The sequence below is a fragment of the Aphanomyces astaci genome (assembly GCF_000520075.1).
Source record: "Aphanomyces astaci strain APO3 unplaced genomic scaffold supercont1.52, whole genome shotgun sequence".
Taxonomy (NCBI): Eukaryota; Oomycota; class Saprolegniomycetes; order Saprolegniales; family Verrucalvaceae; genus Aphanomyces; species Aphanomyces astaci.
In genome coordinates, this window is record NW_009798315.1 from 480,446 (window position 1) to 506,693 (window position 26,248).

A 26,248-nucleotide genomic window follows, 5' to 3' on the forward strand; every position below is an offset into this window, starting at 1 on the left:
CCAGCTCATGTCGTTTTGCAGCACTATCTCAGGGGCCACGGGGGGGCTCCACTGTGTGTTCGACACATCTCGCAACTATCGAGGATCGGTGGGGGACGAGTGGTGTAACTCGCGGTCGGCGGGCATCGGTGCCCCACCAGGCACCGACACGGGCCATCCGCTTGTGGACTACAACTTGTGGCTTAAAGTGCCCGGGGAGAGCGACGGCACCTGCAGTGGGCGGACCCCGGACGCTCAGGAAGGGCCAAGTGCGGGTTTATTCTTTCCGGACGGATTTGCCTCGTTGTGGGACAACAGTTGGTTTGTGGACGTGAAGGGGCTGCCTAAAATTAACGGCGGGGGGTCGTGGACTGGTCCTAGCCCGAGCTCGGCAACCCCAAAGCCAGTAACTACAGAAACATCCAAGCCCGTAGTGACGTTGGCACCCACGACGTCCACACCTCCTCAGACAGAACCTCCTGAAACGAACGCTCCAGTCGCGACGACCACCCCCCCTAGTACCCCCAGTCCCACCACCTCGAATGAACCCCCTACCACGTCTACCGCGGTACCAATTTTAAGCTCTATTGGTACGACTGAGAACCCCACCACAACTCCCGCAGCAACGTATGCAGCAACTACGGAGGCAGCCCAGTCGGTGGTGCCCGTGTCGACTTCGACTGCTGAGCCCGAGAGTACAGCCCAAGAAAATGAGTCTGGCAACGAGTCTGCGGTATTGGGTCCCACTTCGTCGACTCCTGCACCTACGAACCCTGCTGTTCAAAGCCGCGTTGCCACATCTACCGACAAGCCCAACGAAGTCATTTCCGTGCAATCGTCGGTGGAAACTACCAACATCACCACGGGGATGATCGTGCTCATCGCGGGGGTGGCCGCGGCGGCCGTGGTGGCCACTGTGCTCGCTGTGATGGTCATTCGAAAACGAAACGCCCAGGAAAAACACAACGACAGACTCGACTCGCAAGGCGGCGTCGTCGCGTTGGGAGTTACCCACGGCTTGGAAACTGAGCGCTGCATGCAAATGCTATAAGTGGTCATGGCGTTGTGGCCACAAACTACTCTTGTTGTGATAGAAAGAAAATGGAAGAGTCGTAGTAACGTTACATAGGTCGTTTTGTCATCCAAGCTCATTTTTCAAATATTAATACAGTACAGTATGTGGATGAGATAGGTTGGTGTCCTCCGTGCAACGACAATGACATAGGTTCATATTAATAACACTGTAATAACGTTATTGAAACCCCATATTAATGCTCCGGAGTACAGTATTTTAATACTGTACTCCTATACCAGTTATTAAAATATCTGGTATTAATAACTTACTGTTAACTAACTGTAAAGCTACACGATGATATATTTATTGTCCTTTTACCCAAAATTTGGACTTTTGTGCTGAATCGCTAAATCTATACCGATCGATTCTTTGTACGTACTGACGTTTGTATGTAAAATTGGTCCAGAGTGTCACACTAGTTTAAGTCACACACTAATTCGAGGTGGAATTGGTTGAAGAGTGGATTTGATTGGCTACTTGATTAATGATCTGGGTTGTGATTGGTCAATTGATTGTCTGCCCATTCAGTTGATCACACACTCCAATTTCGAATCGACTTGACAATATAATTGCATAGTAGGGGCCAGGTAGAATTATGGATTCGGCGGCTCTGGCAGTAGTTCCTAAGTTGATAGATAGGTTCAGTTAACCCGCTCCGACTTGTACTGTTCAATCGGGTAAACGTTCGATTGGCCAGTGGAAAAGCACAGCACAAGTGCCGGCCAGCACGTTCCCAGAACGTTCAATGGTTCTGATGCGCAATGTCAAATTACCTTAGCCTAGATGGCCCACACACTTTTCCGAAGCCAGGGCAATGTGATGGATCTGATCCGTTCACAAACACGTCAGATGTCATCTAGGTCAAGGTATTTCCACAGTGGCGAACATTTCCGATGGCGACACATCTCATTTCACTGTAGCCAGCATGGCCAAACTCGACATATCAACGATCGTCGCGTAAATCACACCTGCAATGCAAACATGTATAATCCGTCCAATTCATATCCTATTCCGTCTCGCATAGGTAATCTCAATGATACTATACGTATACTAGCATTTTAGATTCAACCCCAAACTCTATGAAGCTCCTGGTGCCTTTATTCACCCTAGGCACACTCCTGGTCGAGTCGACCCATGCTGCTAGCATCTGCAACGCCCTGATACCCTACTCCTGGACGCAAGCAGCCTCATCCAACCCAAAACTCCAAGGCGCCCTCAACGAACTCAGCAAGAATGCCGTTGCTACGTGGTACACGGACCGCGGGGGTGACGCCATCAGTGACCTCCTTCAAAAGTGCTCGGGTAGCCAAGTACCTTCCATTGTCATCTACGGTCTGCCCAACAAGGACTGCGCCGACGGATTCTCTAGTAGCGGCAACAACAAAGACGCAGCCATGTACAAAACGTGGGTGCAGAGCCTCGTCTCGCGCGTAGGCTCCAGAGAGGTGGTGTACGTGCTGGAACCGGATGCGATCGGTCTGCTGTCCAAAGACTACTGCGCCAAGGAAAACAACTACCTAGACAACCTCAAAGTCGCCCTTGGACTCATTTCGAGCGGCAACCCCAACGCCAAAGTATACGTGGACGTGGCGAGCTGGGCCAACGTCGCCGAAGCCACCAAGGTTCTGAACGACCTCAAGACGGCTGGAAGACTCGACGGCGTGACTATCAACACGTCCAACTACAAGACCAACGCCCAGCTCATGTCGTTTTGCAGCACTATCTCAGGGGCCACGGGGGGGCTCCACTGTGTGTTCGACACATCTCGCAACTATCGAGGATCGGTGGGGGACGAGTGGTGCAACTCTCGGTCGGCGGGCATCGGTGCCCCACCAGGCACCGACACGGGCCATCCGCTCGTGGACTACAACTTGTGGCTCAAGGTGCCCGGGGAGAGCGACGGAACCTGCAGTGGGCGGACAGCCGACGCCCAAGAAGGGCCAAGCGCCGGCGCGTTCTTTCCGGACGGATTTGCCTCGTTGTGGGACAACAGTTGGTTTGTGGATGTGAAGGGGCTGCCCAAAATTGGTGCCGGGGGGTCGTGGGCTAGCCCCACGCCTTCCACCGCACTTGAGACCCCCCGACCGACGGAGGCCCCCCCTGTGGTGACCACTGCTGCTCCAGTCACAACAGCAACCCCCATCACAAATCCACCAACTACCACTGCCACGACGACGACAACAAAGCTACCGAGTACAACGTTGGCCCCAGCTACCACGACCATCAGTCCTCCTACCACACCTTTTACCTGGACATCTGCCACTCCAACAACCTCACGACCTTCCACAACCACAGAGGCTCCCACCACCTCGACCACTCAAGTCACGACTATAGCGCCGACGCCATCAACTACCCCAACCACAACAACGGTACCAACTACCTCAACGCCACGACCTTACCCTACTTCGTTCCGCCCAATCACAACTGTGGTGACCCCTACTACTACTACTACCACCACCACAGATGTACCTATTATCACCACCAGTGCACCTCTGACCACCGAAGTGCCACCCATAACCGAAACCCCTTTACCTGACGAACCATTTTCATCCAATGTCTCTACAAGTACTCCGTCGGCGACATCTGATGTAATCCCCGCAACAACGACTGTTGGAAATGGAACAGAAGCGGGGGCTTCTCCCTCAGAGCCCGTGGTCACCGCCCCCGTTGGTCAGCAACAAGAAGCCACTTCGGCAACTTCGACTCCAAGCGGGCATGACGTGTCAGTGAACGCCACGTCGGAGGAGTCCAATATGTCTACCAGTGCGATCATCATGTTTACATGCATTGGAATGGCCGGGGTTGTGGCCATGGCGCTGGTGGTTGTCGTGTATCGAAAGTTGAGCGGGGCACGAGAGCGCAAGGATGATCAGCGGACTGGTGCCGCCAATGACGGCATCGTGGTGTTGGGACAAGACGGAGCCGTGCACACGGCCTTCAACTCGACAAGATGCTTGCAAGTGATCTAGTTAAATGTGTAACCAGTGCTGTAGCATGTTTTACGTCTACTACATCACTTTGCGGTTAATTTAGAAAAATATCTGGTATATTTCGTGAAATCCCATTTAACAGAAAATTCGTGGAGCTTCATTATATTTCGCGACTTCGGCACTTAATTTCGTGGGAACGTCGAATTCACTCATTATATTTCGTGGACGGCCAGTATATTTCGTGATTTGCTCAGTTAGATTCGCAAACATCCAATATATTTCATAATGAGGCCAATATATTTCGCACATTCACTTCAACTCGCTCTGACTGGTCAGAAAGCAGTGCGCGACAGATGGTTTCGCGCCGACCTTCCCTTCATCCTCTCATATGGCGATGAACTTCCATCACCTCGAACCCCAGTAAGCACATACTACGTAGTACTTACTTACATACTAGTAGTAACTAACGAATGTCAACCACGCCGACGAGGCACGTACAGAAACGTTCCGATGTCAGCAAAGCAATACCGGTAGTCGCTTTGTTGGCATTGGGTGACCAAGTCATTCAAGGTATGCTTCTGATACCACATACTTCGAAGTACTACGTAGTACTGTATATGAGTACAGTTGATTTTCGTAGGAGCTGATGCGAACTATTTGTATCAATACGACCACAGAGCCGAAAACATGGACGACGAATTGGTTGGAGCCTACTCTCGTCACTCCTACAAGTACATATTTTCACCCATTACGCTAACATTTATGCGAAATATATTGGCCACATCACGAAGTATAGTGGATGTTTGCGAATCTAACTGAGCAAATCACGAAATATACTGGCAGTCCACCAAATATAATGAGTGAATTCGACGTTCCCAAGAAATTAAGTGCCGAAGTCGCGAAATATAATGAAGCTCCACGAATTTTCTGTTAAATGGGATTCCACGAAATATACCAGATATTTTTCGAAATTAACCGCAAAATGGTGTAGTAAGTAGTATGACCTTATCGGTACGGTAATATGGACTACTACTCGGAGTACTTAGAACATACTATTACTGGTACGATTTACGCTATTAATAGTAAGCTATACCAGCCCCACCAGATTAATTGTCTGTCCGAAGCCTCAATAATGTCACATAGTTTAATCAAGATAATACCTAGGTCAAGATAATATTGCATAGTTAAATCAAGATGAAAATAGAGGTCAATATAATCCAGCATACGTTAATCAAGATCATATATTCGTCAAAAACTGAACGGTCAAAATATACCTTTGAGGGTCAACTCAAAGGTGTGAATTATCTGTTAACGGGATTTTCTCAGTGCAACACTAATTCAATTACTTAGTATCTGAACCAAACGCGAATGTGTATCATACCACTATACCTCTAAACAACACGAATGCGTTGGGCGATCAATATTTTACCGAAAGCCGCGGGTGCAGGAACACTTTTCGCAATTTTTATTTGATTAATATTTTGCCAAGAACTGTGGGCATACAGTAGGGTTACTTCCGGCGGTTTGAATTTATGGCCGTATCCGGAGAATGTGCTCGCAGCGGTAACGGGATTTTCTTAGTGCAACACTACATTAACGGGATCAACTCGCCACGCGAAGTCGATTTGCAACAGTTTCTAATTCGCATTGGAGGCGGCCACTATGACTAAGAGCTCGTCGCACCTTGAACGTTTTCTGCATCTGTGTAGGGGTTCGCGACCTTTCGCAGCTTAGCGGAGGTATGCCTGCTTCTGATATTCGTGAGGGGTTTGGCGCATTGCCCGGGGTTAGCGATAGCAAACCACTGGCGATGCGCCAAACCCCTGAAAATGAAGACTGCATTTCGACATAACTTATGTACTGTAGGTTCCAGAGCGCCGGGGTTCCGAGGTGTCAGGCTCTTTGTGGGGCACGTCGTTGTGTATCCATTTCATTTCTTTCGAGGTAAGTGATATTTCTTGCGCGAAGCGCCATCCCTAATTCCTGCCAGCACACTAGCGCAGCGGCGTGTTAATCGTGTAGTACAATATTACTCCGTGGTGTTATAAATAGTACTGAAGTAGTTGGTACCGACAGTGAATGGCATTATAATACAAGTAACATGACTTATTCGGTGCAGCGGGTATTAATACTATGAACACGTACTATTATTAATAATAGTAATATCCTAGTAACGTTACACTGTATTAGTACTCTTGAGTACTAACTAATACAGTGTAACGTAATAGTACTTGCTGCGACAGGGAATGACGTGGCATCGCGACAACCGTCCAAAGGTGGTTCCAAGCGTTTCAGAGTCGGTTACACATCCGAATAAAAAAACAGGCGCCACCATACATTTTCCGAATGGATATTAATGCACCATCGTTTCGCCGTTTCAACATATTACCGTTGCGCCAACCCAGCCGGACGACGATATGATCGCATGTGAAGGGGCCCCAACATTCCTTCTCCGCGAAGAAGTGTTGTCGACAGTGGGGTCTATCACATCCAGTGACTACAACTTTCGAGACCATGAGCTGGTGTTAACCAACGGAAACCTCATCCAAGTGTACTCTGGCCTTGCTTCTGACGACGTTCAGGTACTAAGAGAAGGTTCATTAAATTCATTGTCAGGATGACGACGTTTCTGCATTGCAAAGCTGCGACATACGTGGCACGCGGACGACGGAGAAGTGTTTTTGCGGGTGATATACGTGGAATGGGTGGGTACTGTCTCGCCATCGTAAACAGCGGCGTCGGTCAGATTAACTCCTAACCTCGTTAGAACAATGCGGTCCTTGTGTTTAGCGCCATCGGCTCCGCTCTCCATCGTCGACTGCTCCAGTACAATAAACATCAAATGGGGTTCTTCTATCTGATGTATATGACCCCTCCATAGGTCAGATTCGTTGGGCAACAATGGGTTCGACGACCTAGGGGTGCTCTGTTATGAAGGTATAGTGCAACCATCTCAGCGTTTACACATTTGTGTTCACCATCTCTCGTTGACGTTTACTACATATTGTTCGATCGTAGGAACCTTGCTGGATGTCGCGAAAAACCCAGATGTCCACGAAGTTGTGACCACCGACTCTCTTGGTGGTATTCGAATGTGGTCTATTCGTGGCAGTAGCAGTACCCACGCCGACACCCCCACTCGGTCTACCACCTTTCACAGTTCCACCAACAATACACCCAGCCACAGCCTTGTCAGTGGGGTCACCACATGTTCTAGTAGTACTAGTCCTCCCAAAAAGAACGAGTGTCTTCGCTGCCCTACCCGTCTTCATGTGCAAGATACCAAGGTAAATAGATATATAAGACATTATTTTTTCAATTGAGTCTACCATTTTTGCACCATGTAATTAAAGTCGAACAATCTTTTGAAATGTTAACAGTGTATGATTGACTTGAGATTATATTGACTGTGAATAATATTTAATACAATATTTACGTTCTATGTATATTTACTTCATGGTGCACACCAACGACAAATTCTGGCAGTTGCTGGTGCAAAATTTGCGTTTTCGATTACAATCAAGTTATATATATGTGTGTGTATACAGTATCATGTAATCGCCTTGTAGAAAACGACTTGGCATGCGTTATGTGTGGACACAAAACACCAGCGCATTGCGGCAGCCTCCCCGCGAGCGATCAAGCTAGTCGACGCGCTGTCTGGTGTGATTCTGGCCAAGTTCCCGACCTCCAGCAACTCTACACCCCCCGCCCTCGTTCGACGACTCGCCTACGTGCCTCTCGTGGATGAAATTCTTGCATTTGGCCCCCAGTACGCCCCTGTCATGTTCTCTATCCGTTTTGTAATTGGGTACTGAACAAATTTATCGTAGTGGCGTGGACGTATGGAACGTCTCCAACGTCAAACAGGTCCCAGTGTCTGTCCCACGCCATGCGATACACAACGCACTACAACTGGACGACGACACCACGTTCTTTCATGACGTGGCGAGCTGCTGTGTGACGCACACACCAAGTGCATTTGCGACCAAATCTGGGCTTCCCGCGGTGGTATTGCTTACCACAACGTCCAAGCTGGCGTTCGTGCCAGTTCAAGATACATTGGATGAGCCGGCAAGGGTGCTAGCGTTTCAGTTGCGGTCGTTGGCGTTGCCATTGGATACAGGTATTGCCCATTTACCCAAAATTTGGACTTTTGTGCTGATTCGCCAAATCTATCCATCGATTCTTTGTATGTAAAACTCGTCCGATGTCACACTAATTTCAGTCATACACTAATTCGATGTTGAATTGGTCGAAGAGTGATTTTGATTGGCCACTTGGTCAGTGTACTGGGTTTTGATTGGTCGATCGATTGTCTGCCTGCGATTTGAACCCTACTCCAATTTTCGAATCGACTTGACAATACGTTAGTCCTAGACTTTTGACTTTGTCAACCTAAAATCGTGTCATATTTTTTATGTTTTATTTACTCCATGTTACAGTAGTATCTGGTTATTCGCCGTCCACAGTATCATCGCCGGCAGCAGCAGTAGCCAATCGCAAGCCATACTCGAATGGATTCGTATTTAGCAACTTGCAGCACACGGCGCGACACTTTGTCGCAATTGTGCAATCCCACACGGCCGGAAGTTGCCTCCGCGTGGTCGAAGTGTTGTCGACCCAATCCACATCCAGGATGGTGTCAGCCTCCACCAACTTATTTAGCCTTCGAGTAAGGCCGTGGGGAACTATTATTGTATTGCTAGGGTCGTCGTTTTGGATCGTGATTTGCAAATGACATTGTACTAGGAAATTCCGTTTACGATACCCGCCGCGCAACAGCGAGATCCGACTGGTGGAGGAGTAGTTCGTCCTCGCAGAGGGTACTCCCTCTTTGGAGGGACTGTCGCTGCCAAGTCTGTGCAGTTGTTTGAAGACGTTGCGTTGCCCGTGTGTGAACTGGCGCTTCCACGTCATGAAGGTATGACAAGTCAACGATATATTCTTGATTTGGTACGATTTTTTGTATATTTTTCCAGACCTAACCCGTTCAATCGAATCACGCCGACCAAAACGATCCTATTGGTCAATAGCGAATTCACGATATATATATATATATATTGTTACAAGCCAAAACAAATCTCACTTTCGGTTATGTTATAGGGGTGGACTTTCCAACAGTGGAGGGGGTCAGTCAGCCTGTGATTTGCTTTTTGGAGTACTCCACGCATTTGGCCAAGTGCATTGTGGGCTGGTCGGACGGAGTGCTTGACTTATTTTCGCTCAACGGTCACCGTTGGTGCTTGCTGAAACGGCCTTGTGGTAGGTCATATATGGCGAATATATATATATATATATATATACTAGTATATGGCTAAGGGTGAGTCTGGATGTCCAAAAAGGTCCAAAATCGACGATATTTGGCAATTTCTAACAAAGTGGAAGTTTTAACAATTGGAATTTCTAACAAATTGTGAGTAATTCCCTGTCTGGATACAAATTTGGAGTATACAACATTTTGGCAAATCCCACGTTTTTCGTCAAAAATTAATAGAAAAGAGGTTCTAGTTTTTCTGAATGTCGTTAGTTTACTGTTGTTGTTTCTTTCGAAATCAGTGAACTCCAAATGTACGACTCCAAAATACGTGACAACCTACGTTGATCGAATGACTTGAACCAAGGTTTCGACATCGGAATCGAAATTCGGGTGTGAACGATATCCACCCTACAAACAGCCATATTTTTCATGAGACTAACGTTGAGATGGCAGGGGTGATGGCGGACTGTGTGTGTACGCTGCAGCTATCGAATGGCGTCGTGGGGCTCGTGGTGGGGGATGCCCAAGGGTCGCTCGACACGTGGCTGGTGGAGGCACATGCATGGACATATCACGGAACGTTCGTCGCGCATTCCGAAAAGTAAATCAACCCGAGTGTATCGTAGCCATTCATTCACGTATTCTGGGTAGCATTGTATCGATTCAAAACCCCGCGGCGCTGCCATCTCACAACATTGACGACGATGTCGTTGCTGACAAGTCTACTGTTTGCAGTACCAACAACAACAACAACAACGCCGGCGGCTTCTGTCGACCGTCCATTGTCACCACAGCATTTGATGGTCAGATTAAACTGTGGGAATGGACTCTGGTGGACGAAAACTACTCGATTGAAACGAGTGGTTGGCAGCTGGTGGGGCTATTCAAAACCCACTCGATCAACATTTCCGTGGCAAAATTAGTGGACAGGAATCATTTGTGTTGTGGATGCGAAGCGGGGGCGGTCGAGCTGTGGACACTGCCACGACATCACGTCAAAGGCGGTACGACCACTCACTCATTTGAACCGCTCCTGTGAATCAGCTTTTGTAGCCACGAGTTTATTAACTACCAAAAAAGCCATCACGTTCAGTCCGTCGGCGCACGCCAACACAGTGACGGATATTGCTGTCCATCACAACATCGGCACCACCGTCGACCACGATGTAAAATACACATCCGTCTCTATTGTGCTTTCGAGTGAAATTTCGTGTTGTGGTGTGGTTTCTCATTGGAATTTAAATCGATTTGATTGGCTACTTCAGAAGAGCTCAAAATTATTAGCCAATCCAAACCTTCTCAATGTAATTCAACCAATCAGATCGATTGTGGGTCGGTTTGGTTGGCGCGATTCGATTGCACCCCCTCCCCAAATTTGTATCAAATCGACAATATTTTATTATTTATATTACTTAATGCGCTTTGGATGGCGGGCGTAGTTTACGCTCCTGGCTACACTAGCCCGAGACCACACGATTTTGCTTTGGTACTTTGCAGGCGGCGATATCTGCGTACCATTTCGCGTCGTCGTAACCAGCGCCAAGCCCTGCGGCGGCTACTTTTCCACCGCCGCGACTCCGTACACATGACTAATCATCAAAAATCTCCACTGGAAAATATTATTCTTAGGAATGCGGTGAGCTTTCTTTGCTGTCTCGGGAGTGGCGTCGATCGTGTGCTTGTGCTCCCGCGGCAGAAAAAGAAAGTGCTGGCGCTGGTGTTACGCGCTACCAACAATCCGTTAGTGGCGCTCAGGCCACCTACTAGTATTGCTACTTCTGACCAACTAAACCAACCACCCCATTCGATCTGTACGACAACATATTCACTCAATATGTAATATTTTGCCTCTACTTTTTGTGCCTTGATATGGAAATGCATTTTTAACTTTTGAAATTAACCAATTATATAGCTGTAAAATATACCCCTGATGTATATAACTACCAAGGATGTGGATATATATTATTTATTGTTTTTCCTTAGACCAATCTAGCTGCGACAAAAAATATCAGAAAACACCTATTTTTTCAATTTTCATAAATATTATGCCAAGCTTTCAAACAACTACTTTGGTGTGTTTGGCTTTCAAATGTAACAAGTAGAAATCGACACAATACGTCGAATATTACTGTTTTCTGAAAGAAAAAAAATCAACTGCAATTGTCGAAATATTACCTACATGATATTCTACCGATAGTTCTCATACCACCATGGCATCCATCACGAGGTCACATCAAAATATTTTGCTAATATTTTCTCACCTTCCATTTGAAATGGGAAATCTCTGTCATAATATTATGTGAAATCAAATTTCCTGTGGCATCCAGACTCGTCCTTACACATTTCTCGAAGTCATCGCTTTGTTGTATAACATTATCAAGATATCCAGCATTTTCATGGAAAGATTTATGCCTTATCAATATAGTAAAAACAAATTTATAAACGTGAAATAGAGCTTTCGAGTTTGAAAGAATTCGGAAACTAACTCTATGCTAGTAATCAATACATGTGATCTGGATTAGTGGGTACTTACAGTGCATTCAAATCTACTTTTGTGTGTTGAATTGGGGGCTGCTTACTACATCCAACCCTACTAAACTATGGTCAACTACTAAACGAAATGGACCTTCATGTATGTAGACCATACCGACACTTCGCCGTTGTTGTATCAACCAATAGACATCCCGCTTCAATTGACCATCCCTGTTGTGCACATGCACATGATTCCGGACGCGGCAGTCGCCGAAGCTGTCGCGCGCCTCTCTCCGACTTCAGCTTCGCACCGTCTCCATAACCAACCCCTCGTGCCTACTCGACATGCTGTACAAACTTATGCATTTACTCCATTCATTATGGCATCCTATGGTCGATTTTTATTATTTCGTCGTAGGTTACGGTGAATTTAGCACATGAACGAGAAATATTGGGGGTGCCCTTGCACATGAGTCAATCTACCATTGGTGGACTCTCGTCTAATGGAGCACTGCCAAGTCACGTCCTTTCGACGTGTACGAGTATTGCCAACGGTGACAACAACGACCAGGTTCCTAGTGACTGGGTACTAAATGGTCAAGTAAGATTCAATCAAAATAATCCAAATACTACAAATATGGTTGGGTTATATTATGTAAGCAGTTTGAAATCCCTAAATATATATTATATATGTACATATACAGTATACAATCTAAATACTATTGCTGGGATGTTATTATGTAAGGAGTTTGAATTCACTAAATATATACATATATATTCAATCTAAAGACTATGGTTGGGTTAGTATTATGTAAGCAGTTTGAATTCACTAAATATATATATATGTATATATTCTAAATATATCCTTTATGTATATATTTATACAAGGCTTCTTGTCTAGAACATTCGCCGGCCGTCCAACTCGCTTCTCCCAAAGGCAACTGCCGTGCCACGAGCCTACCGCGATATTTCTAGACGCACCAACGCCCCACGAGTGTATCGGCAGCCGCCTCCACCCCCTCGACACCATCGACCGGTCCGGGCGCGGGTCGTTTCTGCATTTGGCCTCCTGGGCACGGACGAAGAGCTGTTAGAAAGGGAACAAATCCCTCATTTGCAGCAGCGCCGACATGCCATCACCATGCCCAAGGTAAAACAATATGTATCCTTCGTGCATGTTGCTGTGTGTGTGCTCCATCGAAAACAACACTGCCGCGTTAAAATTCGACGATATCTCATCAATTTAAATACTACTTTCTACATCGTTTACCGTTGTGGATATCGAGTTTTCTTTTTAAACTTGTATGATGTTCGATGTCTATGTATAAAAAAATATAGGATTAAAATGCTCCCTTGATTACGATGCTTCATGTTGCCTGGTTTGGATTCGTATGTTAGGCAACTCCAGCCATATTGTGGGGACCAAACGACAACAACCAAAGCGCCAGCAGTGGGGTGCATGTGGTGGAGCTAGCCACTCGACCCCCAACCAACCCATTGGCACCCCTCTTTTGGCTAGACGCTCATAGTGATCGTTCCCGCACAGTACGATCATTACAATGTATACAGTCGGAAATCTATATTAAATAATCATCTGCCGTACTTTTTATCGTACGTTTGCGCCATGTAATAAAATTTGAGCAATTGATCTAAATATACCCATTGTTGAATTGATTTGAGATTGCATTGAATTATAATGTAAGGGTGGGTCTGGATCGCACCCCAATTTTTGCCCAATTAATATTTAGAATATTTTGTTCAAGGTAATTCGAAGAATTTGGTTGTCACCTATTCTTGACTGTCTCGATCAAACTGATTTCGAAAGAAACTCAGTAATTGCCAATTTTCAGAAAAAAAGTCCCTTGAACCTCTTTTTTTTTTGGCGAAAAACGAGAAAAACAAAATTGGCAAAATATTGAATTCTCCAATTTTGGATCGAGACAGATAATTGTTTATTTTTTGCCGATTTCTTAGAAATTGCCAAAATATTGAAGATTTTGGCGTTTTCTTTGGCATCCAGACTCACCCTAAGTGTTTACGTTTCATGGGGCCGAACAACAACAAACAGAAGGTTTTTTGTTCAATAATATGTATTGCAGTTTCAGCCAAAATTTGGATTTATTTGCTGCTTCGCCTAATCCATCCATCGATTGTTTGTACTGATATTTGTATGTAAAAATCCACCAAATACATACTAATACAAGGTACACACTAATTCGATGTTGAATGGTTCGAGCGAGAATTTGATTGGCCACGTGTACAGTGTTCTGAGTTCTGATTGGTCGATCGTATGTTTGTCGATTTGGTGGTGCTCAATCGATTGAGCACCCCACTCAATTTTTGTATATAATATCAAATCGCAACGAACGATTTGTAGGTTCCAACTCGGTTCAGTGACGGCAATGTCGAGTCCAAGCTGGACCCTCAGCAAGCTGGCGACTTTAACGTCGAATCTCTCCTGATACCATGGGACGACTTGTCCCCAGAACAGCAATTTATCGAAATCCAAGCCAGTTTGCTGTCCAAAGCCGTGCAAAATATATGTCACGACGCAGGCATCGACCTCCCGCCTTCGTGTTTCAACTTGCAGCTGCCCACGAATGTGCCCGACAGAGTTCTGTACCACAAGTACATGTTTTGGTACGGGAACAAGGCGCCCCACGTACGTTTCTCCTACTCCAAAAAAATATAATTTATTAAAAAAATAAAATAGTATTTTTCCTAGCCGAATCGATCCTATATTCGTTCAAATACTTCACATAGGCGCGCACTGCCTTTTTACGACAAGAGCTGCTGTTTGCAACTGGCGATGCCGATGTGATCCGAAGCGCCCTTGCGCAAGGCATCGCCATCCCCAAACGCAGCGACTGCCAGAGCTTAAACAGCTCGAGTCCGCTGTACTATCGATGGTGTAGATATGTAGCGTGGTACTGCCGGGGATTTGTACTGCAGCACCACCACTTGCAGTCGCTCGGGGCTTTGGATTGGACCGCCACGCCCCACTACGCCCACCGATTGGCTCATCGCACAGACTTGTTAAAGTGTCAGCTGCATGCTATCGACGTCGCCCTGCAGAGTTTTGCAGCCCTCCAAGCCAAAGACGCGGCGAAACAAGAGGCCACTCGGAATGCCGCCACCATCATGCTTAGCAAGTACGTATATATATTATTGTGGATTCGGTACGAATTTCCAGACCCCGTCGAATCGAATCACGCCGCCGAATCGAATCACGAATCGACGGTATTGCTAATCGAAATTTGAGTGGATTTGATTGGCTCTTTCAGAAAGGACAAGTATAGTCAGCCAATCAGAACTCCAGTGCGATTCAATATTGATTACATAAACCACGCGAATGTTGAAAATTTGTAGCAAATTCACAATATATATTAACGTTTCACCCATACGAGGTGCCTTTGTTTGCTGTTTTTATTTCAAGTGCCCCGTCCTATTCGTGTATTTTTGGGGTATGGAATGTAGTGTGTTTAGGGTGCAATTCAATCATTTTCACAGGAAATATATAACGAATCTTCGCTACAGGCTAATACAATATTAAGTGGGGATCTGATGTGGTTCTTACACAAAGGACAATTATATATCAGTCAACCAGCCTTCCAGTGCGTTGGAATTTTAAACAACTAGGACAAACCCATGCGAATGTTGGTAGCAAACTCAAAATACTACTGTATATGTATGCGTGTTTTCGTAGTATTATTCTATGTGCCTCATTCAGTGTATTGGGGTTGTTGTTGTGATGGGGAAGATAATGCAATCATGCCATAATATTGTCAAATCGATTCGAAACTGGAGCCCTCGGGAGAATTGAATGTATTATGTATTAAAGAACCACCTGAGCCAATTAAATCACGTCATGTCAATTTTCTGCCAATCCAAACGTTTGACCTCTCCACATTGGGCAAAACCATTTATATACTCATCGTTTTATAGTTAGCTTAAATAGGATTCGAATGCTATTTGGTGAAATGCCTCTCAAATCCAAATTTGGGTGAAATGAGCAATATACCTTCCTGCATCATACCTAGGCTGCACAAGATGGCGCCATCATCATCGAAGCCAACGAGTGCCAAACCAGTGGTGCTGTCTCCCGAATTAAAATCGTTAGACGTTGATTTTTTCTGTGACATCGTGCTGCCCGATGGTCAAGTGCTGGACTTTGTGCCTTGGGAGTCGCTGACGCTGATGGCGCAGCAAAAGGAGCTCGCACTCGCCATGCATGATGCCGTCGTCCGGTGGCAAGCCATGAAAGCTCATGTGGCCATACCCCAAGTGCTCTCGGTTGTGGCTGCAGGTATTTTACCCGCATTGCACCTATATAATATGTATATATATATATATATTATATATAAGCGAAAAGGACAATATATACTGTATATTGTCCATTTCGCTGAAATTTGGACTTGGCAGTGGATTCGAGAATAATCGATTGAGTTAGATTTTAAGCTTATTCAAATATATGGTTTACAAACTTGAAAATGAACGTTTTGGCTGGGCCAATCTGTTGGGCCAAGCTAAACGAATCGATGATTGGTTGAAATCTCTTTTTAGTGCATCTTTTATAGGACATTCTCCAGTACATTTGCCATATATAAAGCATTCGAATTCTACTCGAAAGTCGATATATTTGGAAATATACACATTTTTATACATGACACCATTTTCTTTGGTGAGGTTGAGAGGACGGGGAGGGTATATTTAGTGTTATTTCTTCTGTATATTCGATTGCAATACCAACATTCTTGTGTTGTAGATGACGTGGACGATGTACAATTGACCAATCAGTGCGCTGCATTCATCACATGGTGGTCCACTCCACACAACGCTGCACGAGTTCAGTTTCTCAAAACCGAAGCCCACGAAGCTGCCCATGATTCCACCGTACGTCTTTTAACCGACCATATTGCAGATGCAAAACTAGACGATATATTGTCGATTTGATACAAATTTGGGGAGGGGGTGCAATCGAATCGCGCCGACCAAACCGATCCACAATCGATCTGATTGGTTGAATTTCATTGAGAAGGTTTTGATTGGCTAATAATTTTGAGCTCACCTGAGGTAGCCAATCAAATCGATTTAAATTCCAACGAGAAACCACACCACAACACAATGAAATTTCACTCGAAAGCACAATTTAAGCGATGTATTCTTTTGGCGATGTATCCAATTTTAGTGTTGACAGTGAATATGGTCATGATAGGTAAAAGCAGCGGCGTCGCGGGCGGGGGTCGACTTGGCCTTTTACGATGCCATCCAAATATTCACTCACCACGAACCCCCCCCGCCATCGACCTCCAATGACAGTCAAAGCACGTACCAAGACTGGTACTTTCAAGTGACCCACGCTGCAGACTCGGCTCGCGTTGACTTTCTCAAGCAAAAGGTAGAGACTACTGCACTTCTCTGTATATATTGTCTTTCTTTTACCCAAATTTGGACTTGGTGTGCTGATTCGCCAACTCTATCGATCGATTCTTTGTACTAATTTTTGTTTGTAAAAAGTCGTCCTGTGAGTCTCATCACACTAATTTATGTATCAGACTAATTCAATGTTAATGATGGTTTCCTGCTATCTGATTGGCTAAATCCTACTGCCGATATCTTACTGTACGTTTGGTGGTGTCGATTCATTCTCCATGTCGCTTCAGTTTAGAATAAACATTACAATATATATGCATGTAGCATATGTTATTTGTAGCCTCGCCTCCTTCGTGATATTTATTGACGTAGCTATATTGTGTTTTCTTTATGATATATATATGTATATATAGGATGTATTGTTCGCAGCTCCCCCTCCTTCGTGATATACGTCGATACAGATATTTTGCGTTTCCCTTTTTATCATAGATTGATATCGATGTTGAATGTATGTATTGCTGGATAAATATATATATTAATAAACAAGTCGATGTGAATATACATGTAGTGTTCTCATGCCTCCACTTCATGATATATGGATACATACATACGTACATACATACATACATACATACATACATACATACATACATACATACATACATACATTTATATATATGACATGTTGGTCGCTGTGAATGTATTGAAAGTCTCTTCCTTGTTCTGGTATATACTAGTATATATATATATATATTGATACATTTGTAGATGGCGATGTTGCATCGTCAAAAACGATTTGAACTGGTGGTTGAGATGGGACGACTGCCACCCCCCGTGCTTTTCTGTATGACGCCGGCGGTGCTGCTCTCTTTCGAGTCCGACAACGTACCCGCCGTCGCCATTATCGAGGTATCGACTCTCCATTAAATGCCAATTTTGGCTATATGATGACATACACAGGTGGCGGACGAAAGCGCCAGTCCCGCTGATGCAAACAACGCTGAACGGAAGAACTCGATGCCGCTGCAGGACTCAGCAGGGTCGTCCGACGGTACCGCCGCGGCCCTGGAGCGGGTGCTGCGGGAGCAGTGGGAAGCGTCGCAGTTGGTGTCGAATCGAAAGCAAATGGAAGTCGAAGACGACGCAGCTCGACTCATGCGGCTGATGGTGAGCTTGTGCATGCTGTCGTCGTATGGTATTTGTGTATTCTTCGGTACAAATTGAAAAATCTATTTATCGACGAATCAACTGGTATTGGCGAATCAAATGTTGAGATTTGGGGTGAAAAATCTGATTCATATTGCTGGTACAGAAGTAAAAAACGCATTTAACCAAGCAAAAGGACGAACGCGATGCAATCGAAACAAACGCGAACTTTATAGGGATCATTGTATTCAATTTATTACATTTATTTTAATTTTAGGTACTATTTTATTTTAATTTTAGGTACTATTTTTTATTTACACAATACGATCGAATTATATTATGAAAACACAAAAAAATGTTGTTTTTTTTCGAAATTATGGTTAGTATATTGATATAAATTTCTAGTTGTTTCAAGCGCATGTCACAATATATACGCACACGACTGTTATTTGTAGGATGACGACGGGGACGATCAGGATGTGACATCGAGCCCCCGCGTACGACCGGCACGCGATTTCAGTGTCACATATTTCTTCAACACGATGCCCGGGACAAAGGAAGCGGCGGCTGTCGCGGCTAGTGGGTGGGTATCTGGGTGCGGGCTCGACAACGGCGACGAGGAAGTCGAAGAGCGCGAGGTACGGCTGGGTTTCGGGTGTTGTGGGAAGTGGTGACAGTATGCTGCTGGGTTTACGTTTGTTTAGGTTCGGGAAGTGGAACGACTGCGGCAGCTAGAGCTCGATGCTGTGGATCGTACGATAATAAAACTTGTGACAATATCATGACCAAATATATATCGTGTTGGAAATTATTAGGAGCTCGAATAGCCGAAGAAGAGCGGGTGGCGGCGCTGCTGCTAGCCGAGCAACTTCGAGAAGACGAACGGAAAGCTCAAAAACGTGCGCGGCAAGTTGAAGTCAAGCGCATCTTGACATGGCAACGAGGTATTACCACCAAACCAACCATTTAAATCCTAATCAATTGTTGAATCCATCCATATTGAGTATTGTGAAGAATTCGCTAAAAACTTCCAAAGTTCATATGGTTTGTCGAAACACTATTGAATCGCGCTGGAGTTCGTTCTGATTGGTTGAATATATACTTGTTGTTTCTGTAAGAGCCAATCAAATACCCTCCAAATTGAAGTAGCCAATAGCGTCGATTCGTGATTCGATTCGGCGAGCGAGATTCGATTCGAGTCGTCTGGAAATAATTTGTACCGAATCCACAATATTGCAATAAATATAGCTTGGGTTATTTTCGCTAATTTACGCAATTTGAGTCGTCTGGGGTATGAAAATAATGTTGTACCGAATCCACAAGTGTTTGCAATAAATATTACGTCACTAAGCAACAATAACCCAAGCTCGTATCGATCGTAAATAAAATAGGATCTAGGAACAGATTAAGAATAGTCATGTTATATAGACGAGACCCTGCGGCGGCAAGCTGACGCCAGCCAAAAGCGCATCGAGAGGGAATGCGCGGGAATGCAGTTTGAGGAGTTTTTGTCCAGGCAGTGGTGGCTTGAGCTGGACTCGGAACGTCAGCACATGGCGATGGCAGACTTGGAATCGGCCGAGTGGGCGCGGCAGTGCCATGAACTGGAGAAGCGGCGGGCTGCGATGCTGGTGTCTGATCGACGGCACATGCTAGCAGACGATTTGCGATCCAGGTACTGAACCTAGTAGGTTCATCATAAAGTCAACTGTGATAGTAGTACAGAATAGAGAAAAAACAACAACCATGCCAAGATGTAGTAGCAATCTGGCAAGCGCACATGTCGCCATCGACCAGATAGTAGGAGTTGTTAAAGCGGGAAAAACATAGAAAGTATATTTATATTTAAAATATATATAGGGAAAAGCATAGAAAGTATATTTATATTTAAAAAAATAGAAATCAAAGAAATCGTCGACAAACCTACTAGATATTTACTATAGATAATAGTGTGATTTTGGATTGAGAAAACCATACTACTGTATGATTGTAGACACGCTGCGGAATTTGAAGACGAAGTCGCGCGGCTAACTTTAGCAAGGGAAACGTTTTTGAGAGATTTGTACACACCGTTCGACCCGTACTTTGCCGACAGCAGCGACAGTCGCCGATACCTTCAAACTAGCCACACTCGGCAGCGCCGCAATCAGGAGCATCACGTTGCCCCTGCAAATAACAACAATATACGACCGATGACCCAGCAAGCAGCGAGCAAATTGGTGTCGGGGCAGTACGCTGTTCCTTTTCACCACGCGGTGGAACTCACAACACCCGAGTGCGAAGTGTACCAGGCACAGCCGTCGCACAAATTCCAAGCCCTGCTGGGGTTGCCCATTCAGTATCGCAGGTACTTCGCGCCATATTTTACATGTAGCATATCGTCATAGATAGTATATATATATAAATATTTGTTTCACACAATTACTTGACGGGAGTAGGCCGCCAACGTCCCACAACCAAAACGTTGCCACGTCACTGGATACACTGGCCAGGTCGAGATCTGTCCCGGGCCTCCTTCCTCGGCCTCACACCACCACCACCCCCATGAGAATGGGCGGAAGCAATCATCCCCTCCCGTCCCGAGGCTCTTGTATGAGAACCACTCCCCCTCTGAGGGGCAGGACTGTAGCGTTCGATAAAGAGCCGGGATTCCAACATGATGATCTAGTCGACCCTCCAACTACTCGACACCGAAGCCAGGACAACCCGACGATATCTCGAATAAGCAATCAGTCGTCCAAACATGGTCGTCGACGACTGGTTCCAGATACGACGCTGCTGGCGCCATTGACCCGGGATATCTTGTCCAACCAACAAGGTCTTGGTCTATTGTTTTCGATCGAGAATTGTGGCTCACGTGTAACTTATCCTATTATTGTAGAGTCCATTCTGAGTAGTGCTACTACTACTACGACGATGACTACTACTATTTCGTCCCCCCTCAAGCACCCTCAGCAGCTCTACCATCCTCGCAGTGACACCCGTCCACTTGAATCGACTACAACTTTCGTTCCAAATGAAGAAGTTCCAACGGAGCCCATGTATCGGCAATCGAGTTTGCCACCGCCATTCTTTCGAACCCATTTGGCAGTGGTGGGCCAAAAGCCAACGACCGCCCCTTCTATCTCTGGGGGTTGCCGAGAAAGTTGCTCCAGAACGAGCAGCAGCAGCGCCGACCCCACGTCGTCCCTCTTTGTGCGCGTACCCCACCGAGGCTCTACGACGATCCCACGAACAAGGACCAAGGTGCCCACGCCAACAAGCTCTCAGTCTGACGACTATAGCTTTGGCCGACTCGAAATGAACGCCCATCGATAAAGTTGATAGTAATAGTATATCATGAACCAACAAAATGGACTTGATAAAGTTTCGGGTAAATTGATTCACGCTTGTCAGATATGTCACTGGCTACTGCTACTATAATGTTTTAGGCAAAAATACATGTAGAATGTGCCGCTTCAAAATGCAACGCTAGTTACTGGTGCTTTAAACAGGATGAAGCTATATATCCGGGTGAAATGCTAGGTATTTATCGAGAATCGTGGTGAAAACAACTCGGCCAGGTGTGCTGAGGCAGGCCTAACTACCTTGTGAAGGAAGCGAAGTAAGGCTATTCATACCACCTCAAGTACACTCTCCGATTTGGACTCGAATTTTGAATGGAATTGCTATGAACTACCGTTAACGTTATTAACACTAGTATGAGTGCGTTCCTTTCGATTCATGACACCACAGGTCCCGTTATAATTGGTACATTGCAACTTGGAAAGACAAAAAAATGAAACTTCCAATTGTATTACGGCGATGACGTGGCAGCCCCAGACGCTTGAAATTCTTCGCGGCCACGCTTGACACAGTTTTGGAACCGCTTCTTGATCAACTTGTCGTCTGGCGCGATTTGCATCGCCGCCCACATCGCACACGCCGCGTCTTCGTATCTACAATCCAAGCAATCATTAAAGTATCCACGAAACGAAATATATATATATACATGAGCAACATCAATATACATACGAAACGAAATATACATACATATATTTTATAGCTTGAGCAACATTAATATATATATACATATATATATTCTCGTACCGCTTCAACGCTTCCAAGCATTGACCTTCGCGAAAGAGCGCTTTGGGCCAGTCGGGTTTGAGCTACACAAGACACGACATGGATCGAATCAGAACGTCGCGTGACGGAATCAGAAATGTCAACGGACACGCACCACTTTGGCAAGGCGAATGTCTCGCAAAGCGTCGGCGGCGCGGCCGGCCGCCAGCAGCGCCGCGCATCGGTTGCTGTACAAGAGCGGGTCCCGAGGGGTCAGACCAATCGCTTCCGTGTACAAATCAATCGAGTCGATGTATTTCTTTTGCGCAAACAGTTTGTTGCCGTCGTCTTTGAGTCGAGTGGCGGTGGCTTGGGCGGCTTCGTCCACTGGAATGTCCTCAGGCTATCCATCGTCAATTACACTTCTGTGTGAGCAAGTGTTTTCACATATTGTGCTTTCGATTTCATTGTGGTGTGGTTTCTCGTTGGAATTTGAATCGATGTGATTGGCTACTTCAGATGAGCTCAAAATTATTAGCCAATCAAAACCCATTTCTCAATGAAATTTAACCAATCAGATCCCCTCCCCAAATTTCTACCAAATCGACAATACTTGTTGTATTTTACATATGGGGAATAGAATACATACGACTCGGTAGATGTATGAATCAGAATGCAGAAAAGTATCTATTGGGCAACAAGATTGACAAGGTGACGGACTGGAATTAGTGTGCGCTTCACAGCACAGGATTGTTTACATACAAAAAGTCAGTACAAAAAACTCGATCCATGGATGTGGCGAATCCGCATAAAAAAGTTCACATTTTGGTGTAAAACGACCATAGGTAGATGTTTTATCATATGGTGAATTCGCTATAGATTTCCAAAATTCGCGCGGTTTGATTCATCAATATTGAATCACGCTGGAGTTCTGATTGGTTGAATATACGTGTCCTTCATTCTGTAAGAGCCAATCACATCCATTCAAAATTGGAGTAGCCAATAGCGTCGATTCGTGATTCGATTCGACGGGGTCTGGAAATCTGTCCCGAATCCACAATAATGCAAATTGCACTATAAAGTTACCAATTCGACAGCGTCGTCGACAATGTCCGAGGGCGTGGGGATGTCGTCGCTTTTCTTGGCCGATACAGGCGCTTGATACGGTTCTGCAGATTCCGTCGCCACCTAAACGACCCAAAAAAGTCGAAAAATTAGGCAAGAAACACTCAATTTATTGCGAAAAACACTCGAATTTCGTTCGCAGTAGTATTTGCGTTGATTTTTGGAATGTTCGATGGTGTCGGTCCTACGTACGCGAGCTTGTTCCGTAGAAATCAATTCCAAAGTGTCGCGCTGTTCAAAGCCACTGGTGACGGGCTTCAGAAGCGCCACAACGTCAGCATGGCCCAACCCAGCAGCTAACTGCAGCGGCGTGACTCTGGCCATGATATCGTCAGTTGTCTTGTCGTCGTAAATATATATATATATTGTCGATTCGATTCGAAAGTCGAGGGATCCATCGAATGACGAGCGTCAAATCGGCCAACAATATCGATATCGACCAATCAAAACCCACAAAATTCAAGCCAAGTCGCGAATCCAATTCTCAACCATTCAGCATCGAATTAGTGTGTGACATAAATTAGTGTAACACCTGGACACTTTGAAGTCAGGACAAAAAACAATGTGCCCAATCAAATTCTTGCGTCAACCATTCATTCCACACCAAATGTGCTATTTATGCGACACTGGTCAAATCTTACAAACATCAGTACTACAAATCGATATTAGCAAACGAATCCACAAATCCAAATCTTGGTTCAACGGACAATATATATATATATATATATGTATATATTATATATATATATATTATATGTACCCGGCATCCGTGCGTTGGTTGGCAATTTTAATAGCTTCGTCCGTACGTTCTTGCAACATGATGGCGACGACGTCGTCAAAGCCCGTCTCGGCCGCCACGTGCAGCGCAGTGACCCCTGGCAAAATGCAAATCTATCGCCATCAAATAGTGTGAGACACTCAAAACCGTAACACTAAAACACAACAGCCCATCGTTGATGTGCAAATCATCCTTATTTGAAACATCCATCAAATAGTGTGACAGGAACTCCAAACATAACCAACTCAACTTGTATCATATTCGACACACAAAAACCCAGTACCATCAAAAGTACAATATAACAGGTAAATATGGTATGCAATTGGTACTGTTTTGGAGTGTACTTGGGGTATATATATGTCTTGGAGATGCATATATATATATATGCAACTATTACATGTATATATATATATGCATCTATTACATATATATGCATCTATCACATATATATATATATATGCATCTATCACATATATATATATATATATATATATATATATGTATATGTATATAATATATATATACTTATCTGTATATATAAATAATATATATATATATCTGTATGTATATTATATATATATTTGTATGAATAAGTATATATATACCTGCATGTCGGCACTGTGACGCAGTAAGTTGGCGACTACATGGGGCTTGTGCATGAGCGTGGCCAGAAGCAGCGGCGTGATGCCGTGGGCGTTGCGCGTGTTGACGTCGGCGCCGGCTTCCACGAGGGTATCCACCACCTTGTCGTGTCCTTCGCTTACCTACATAAAGTATTGTATATATTCTAAACTGGAGCAATATGGAGTACGAATCGACACCAATATAGTATATATGTACAGACGAGGATTTCGCCAATCAGAAATTGCAGGAAAAACCATTATATACATCGAATTAGTGTGTGTGACTTCAATTAGTGTGATGAACAATCCCCGCCGGGCCACTCGTTGCGTACACAAAAACTGGACTAGTAGTACAAAGACTAAGCAGCACAAAGTGTTTTTTAGGAAATGGCGAAAATCGGACAATATTCAAACGCCACGTCAGCACTTTTTAAAATAGTATTCTTTATATAGTATCTATTCCTATCTCATGTTTCAACAATAAAATAGAGTATCATTTGACAACACAACGAACGTAGCATAGACTATCTAGAAAATAATAATAATATATATACATATATATATATAGAAAACAAATTCGAGGCTTATGATTTGAACCACACGTACCGCAATGTGCAGCGGAGTGCCGTTCTTTGTGGACGCGTTGAGGTTGGCGCCGCGCTCCAGGAGCGCCTTGCACGCGCGGACAGAGCCATGGGCCGCCGCTTCATGCAGACAGGACGTGCCATTCGACTCGACCACGTTCGTGTCCGCCCCGGCGTCCTGCATCATGATGTTAGTCCTGTGGAAGTCGATGGGAACATAAGGAGTACGAGAGAGAGAGATATCGCGATGGTATTGACGGATCTAGAGGAGTATGATATGATAAACTGTACCAAGAGAAGCTTAGCCGTGGCGAATTCGTTGGCCTTGATGGCATACAACAATGGCGACCGGCCGTCCTCGTCGACTGGGTTCAACGCACCAGGCGCGTGCTCCAAGATGTACGACAGCACCTTGCGGCGACCGTTGAGCGCGGCAAAGTGAATGGCAGAGCGCTTGTGCGCGTCCTTGAAATCGGTCAAGATTTCGTCCACTGTCACGTTCGCCGTCGAGTCTTGGATGGCGCGGACCGACGCTTCGAGCTCGTTCAAGTCGCCATCTACGTGAAGATGGTTGGACATGTGGAGGTAGATAGCCATCGCACGAACCATTGGCACTCGTGAGCAAGCGCTCAATCACCTTCTTCTGCTGATGGAATTGCTTGGCACCCTTTTCCTTGGCGGACGACGTGGTCATTCTCGTTGCTCGAAGTTCAAACTGGGATGTCCATTTTGTTGGATCAGAGAATGTATCCGGATAATGGATCGCATATCCGGGCGTTTAGAACGACGCTTGATTGGTGGAGACATTGCATCATGGTGTTGGATTGGTCCATTGCATCCAATCGTGCTCGAGTTC

General features: G+C 45.2%; 4 protein-coding genes across 6 annotated transcripts in view; 2 read left to right on the top strand and 2 right to left on the bottom strand.

Annotated features, from left to right (window-relative positions):
- Positions 1-1,166, top strand: part of H257_13988 (hypothetical protein) — a gene marked incomplete at its 5' end in the record, with an annotated part of 1,653 nt that extends 487 nt beyond the window's left edge. Inside the window, one exon of the mRNA XM_009841697.1 lies at positions 22-1,166. Coding sequence (XP_009839999.1) covers positions 22-1,030 — 1,009 coding nt within the window. The 3' untranslated portion in view covers positions 1,031-1,166. The remainder of the gene's footprint in view (positions 1-21) is intronic.
- Positions 1-4,110, bottom strand: part of H257_13987 — a 4,663-nt gene extending 553 nt beyond the window's left edge. Inside the window, exon 1 of one of the 2 annotated variants that reach the window (XM_009841695.1) lies at positions 2,150-4,110. In XM_009841695.1, the coding sequence (XP_009839997.1) occupies positions 2,919-3,278 (360 nt within the window). In that variant the 5' untranslated portion in view covers positions 3,279-4,110 and the 3' untranslated portion in view covers positions 2,150-2,918. The remainder of the gene's footprint in view (positions 1-2,149) is intronic. The other variant, XM_009841696.1, reaches the window with a different exon arrangement.
- A 2,240-nt stretch (positions 4,111-6,350) lies between these two features.
- On the top strand, positions 6,351-21,624 carry H257_13989. 2 transcript variants are annotated; one of them, XM_009841698.1, is made up of 33 exons: positions 6,351-6,566; positions 6,627-6,689; positions 6,752-6,810; positions 6,866-6,921; positions 7,003-7,271; positions 7,554-7,756; positions 7,818-8,110; positions 8,430-8,659; positions 8,737-8,908; positions 9,091-9,249; positions 9,698-9,845; positions 9,896-10,248; positions 10,298-10,410; positions 10,684-10,823; positions 10,874-11,055; positions 11,885-12,066; positions 12,135-12,317; positions 12,618-12,866; positions 13,115-13,261; positions 14,094-14,378; positions 14,480-14,868; positions 15,757-16,022; positions 16,482-16,609; positions 16,932-17,114; positions 17,858-17,998; positions 18,050-18,256; positions 18,691-18,873; positions 18,940-18,988; positions 19,051-19,179; positions 19,664-19,910; positions 20,229-20,582; positions 20,674-21,053; positions 21,117-21,624. In XM_009841698.1, exons 1-33 carry the CDS (start codon positions 6,402-6,404, stop codon positions 21,551-21,553), a joined length of 6,744 nt encoding a protein of 2,247 aa, XP_009840000.1. In that variant the 5' UTR covers positions 6,351-6,401; the 3' UTR covers positions 21,554-21,624. The 2 variants fall into 2 exon arrangements, with proteins under 2 accessions (XP_009840000.1, XP_009840001.1); XM_009841699.1 differs by having other exon boundaries at positions 8,433-8,659.
- A 390-nt stretch (positions 21,625-22,014) lies between these two features.
- Positions 22,015-26,101, bottom strand: H257_13990 (hypothetical protein). The gene is made up of 10 exons (XM_009841700.1): positions 25,999-26,101; positions 25,684-25,949; positions 25,415-25,570; positions 24,791-24,949; positions 24,168-24,298; positions 23,600-23,723; positions 23,369-23,470; positions 22,458-22,685; positions 22,325-22,386; positions 22,015-22,173 (listed from the first exon to the last, which is right to left on the bottom strand). Exons 1-10 carry the CDS (start codon positions 26,084-26,086, stop codon positions 22,032-22,034), a joined length of 1,458 nt encoding a protein of 485 aa, XP_009840002.1. The 5' UTR covers positions 26,087-26,101; the 3' UTR covers positions 22,015-22,031.
- Positions 26,102-26,248: the final 147 nt, after the last annotated feature.

Coding starts and splice junctions, on each gene's coding strand:
- H257_13989 (XM_009841698.1), top strand. CDS start 6,402: ATGATCGCATGTGAAGGGGCCCCAACATTCCTTCTCCGCGAAGAAGTG. Junction 9,846..9,895: donor TTCGTCGCGCATTCCGAAAA/GTAAATCAACCC, acceptor TATTCTGGGTAG/CATTGTATCGATTCAAAACC. Junction 20,583..20,673: donor TTGCCCATTCAGTATCGCAG/GTACTTCGCGCC, acceptor TGACGGGAGTAG/GCCGCCAACGTCCCACAACC.
- H257_13990 (XM_009841700.1), bottom strand. CDS start 26,086: ATGACCACGTCGTCCGCCAAGGAAAAGGGTGCCAAGCAATTCCATCAG. Junction 25,571..25,683: donor CCACGGCTAAGCTTCTCTTG/GTACAGTTTATC, acceptor ATCATGATGCAG/GACGCCGGGGCGGACACGAA. Junction 22,387..22,457: donor ACATTCGCCTTGCCAAAGTG/GTGCGTGTCCGT, acceptor TGTCTTGTGTAG/CTCAAACCCGACTGGCCCAA.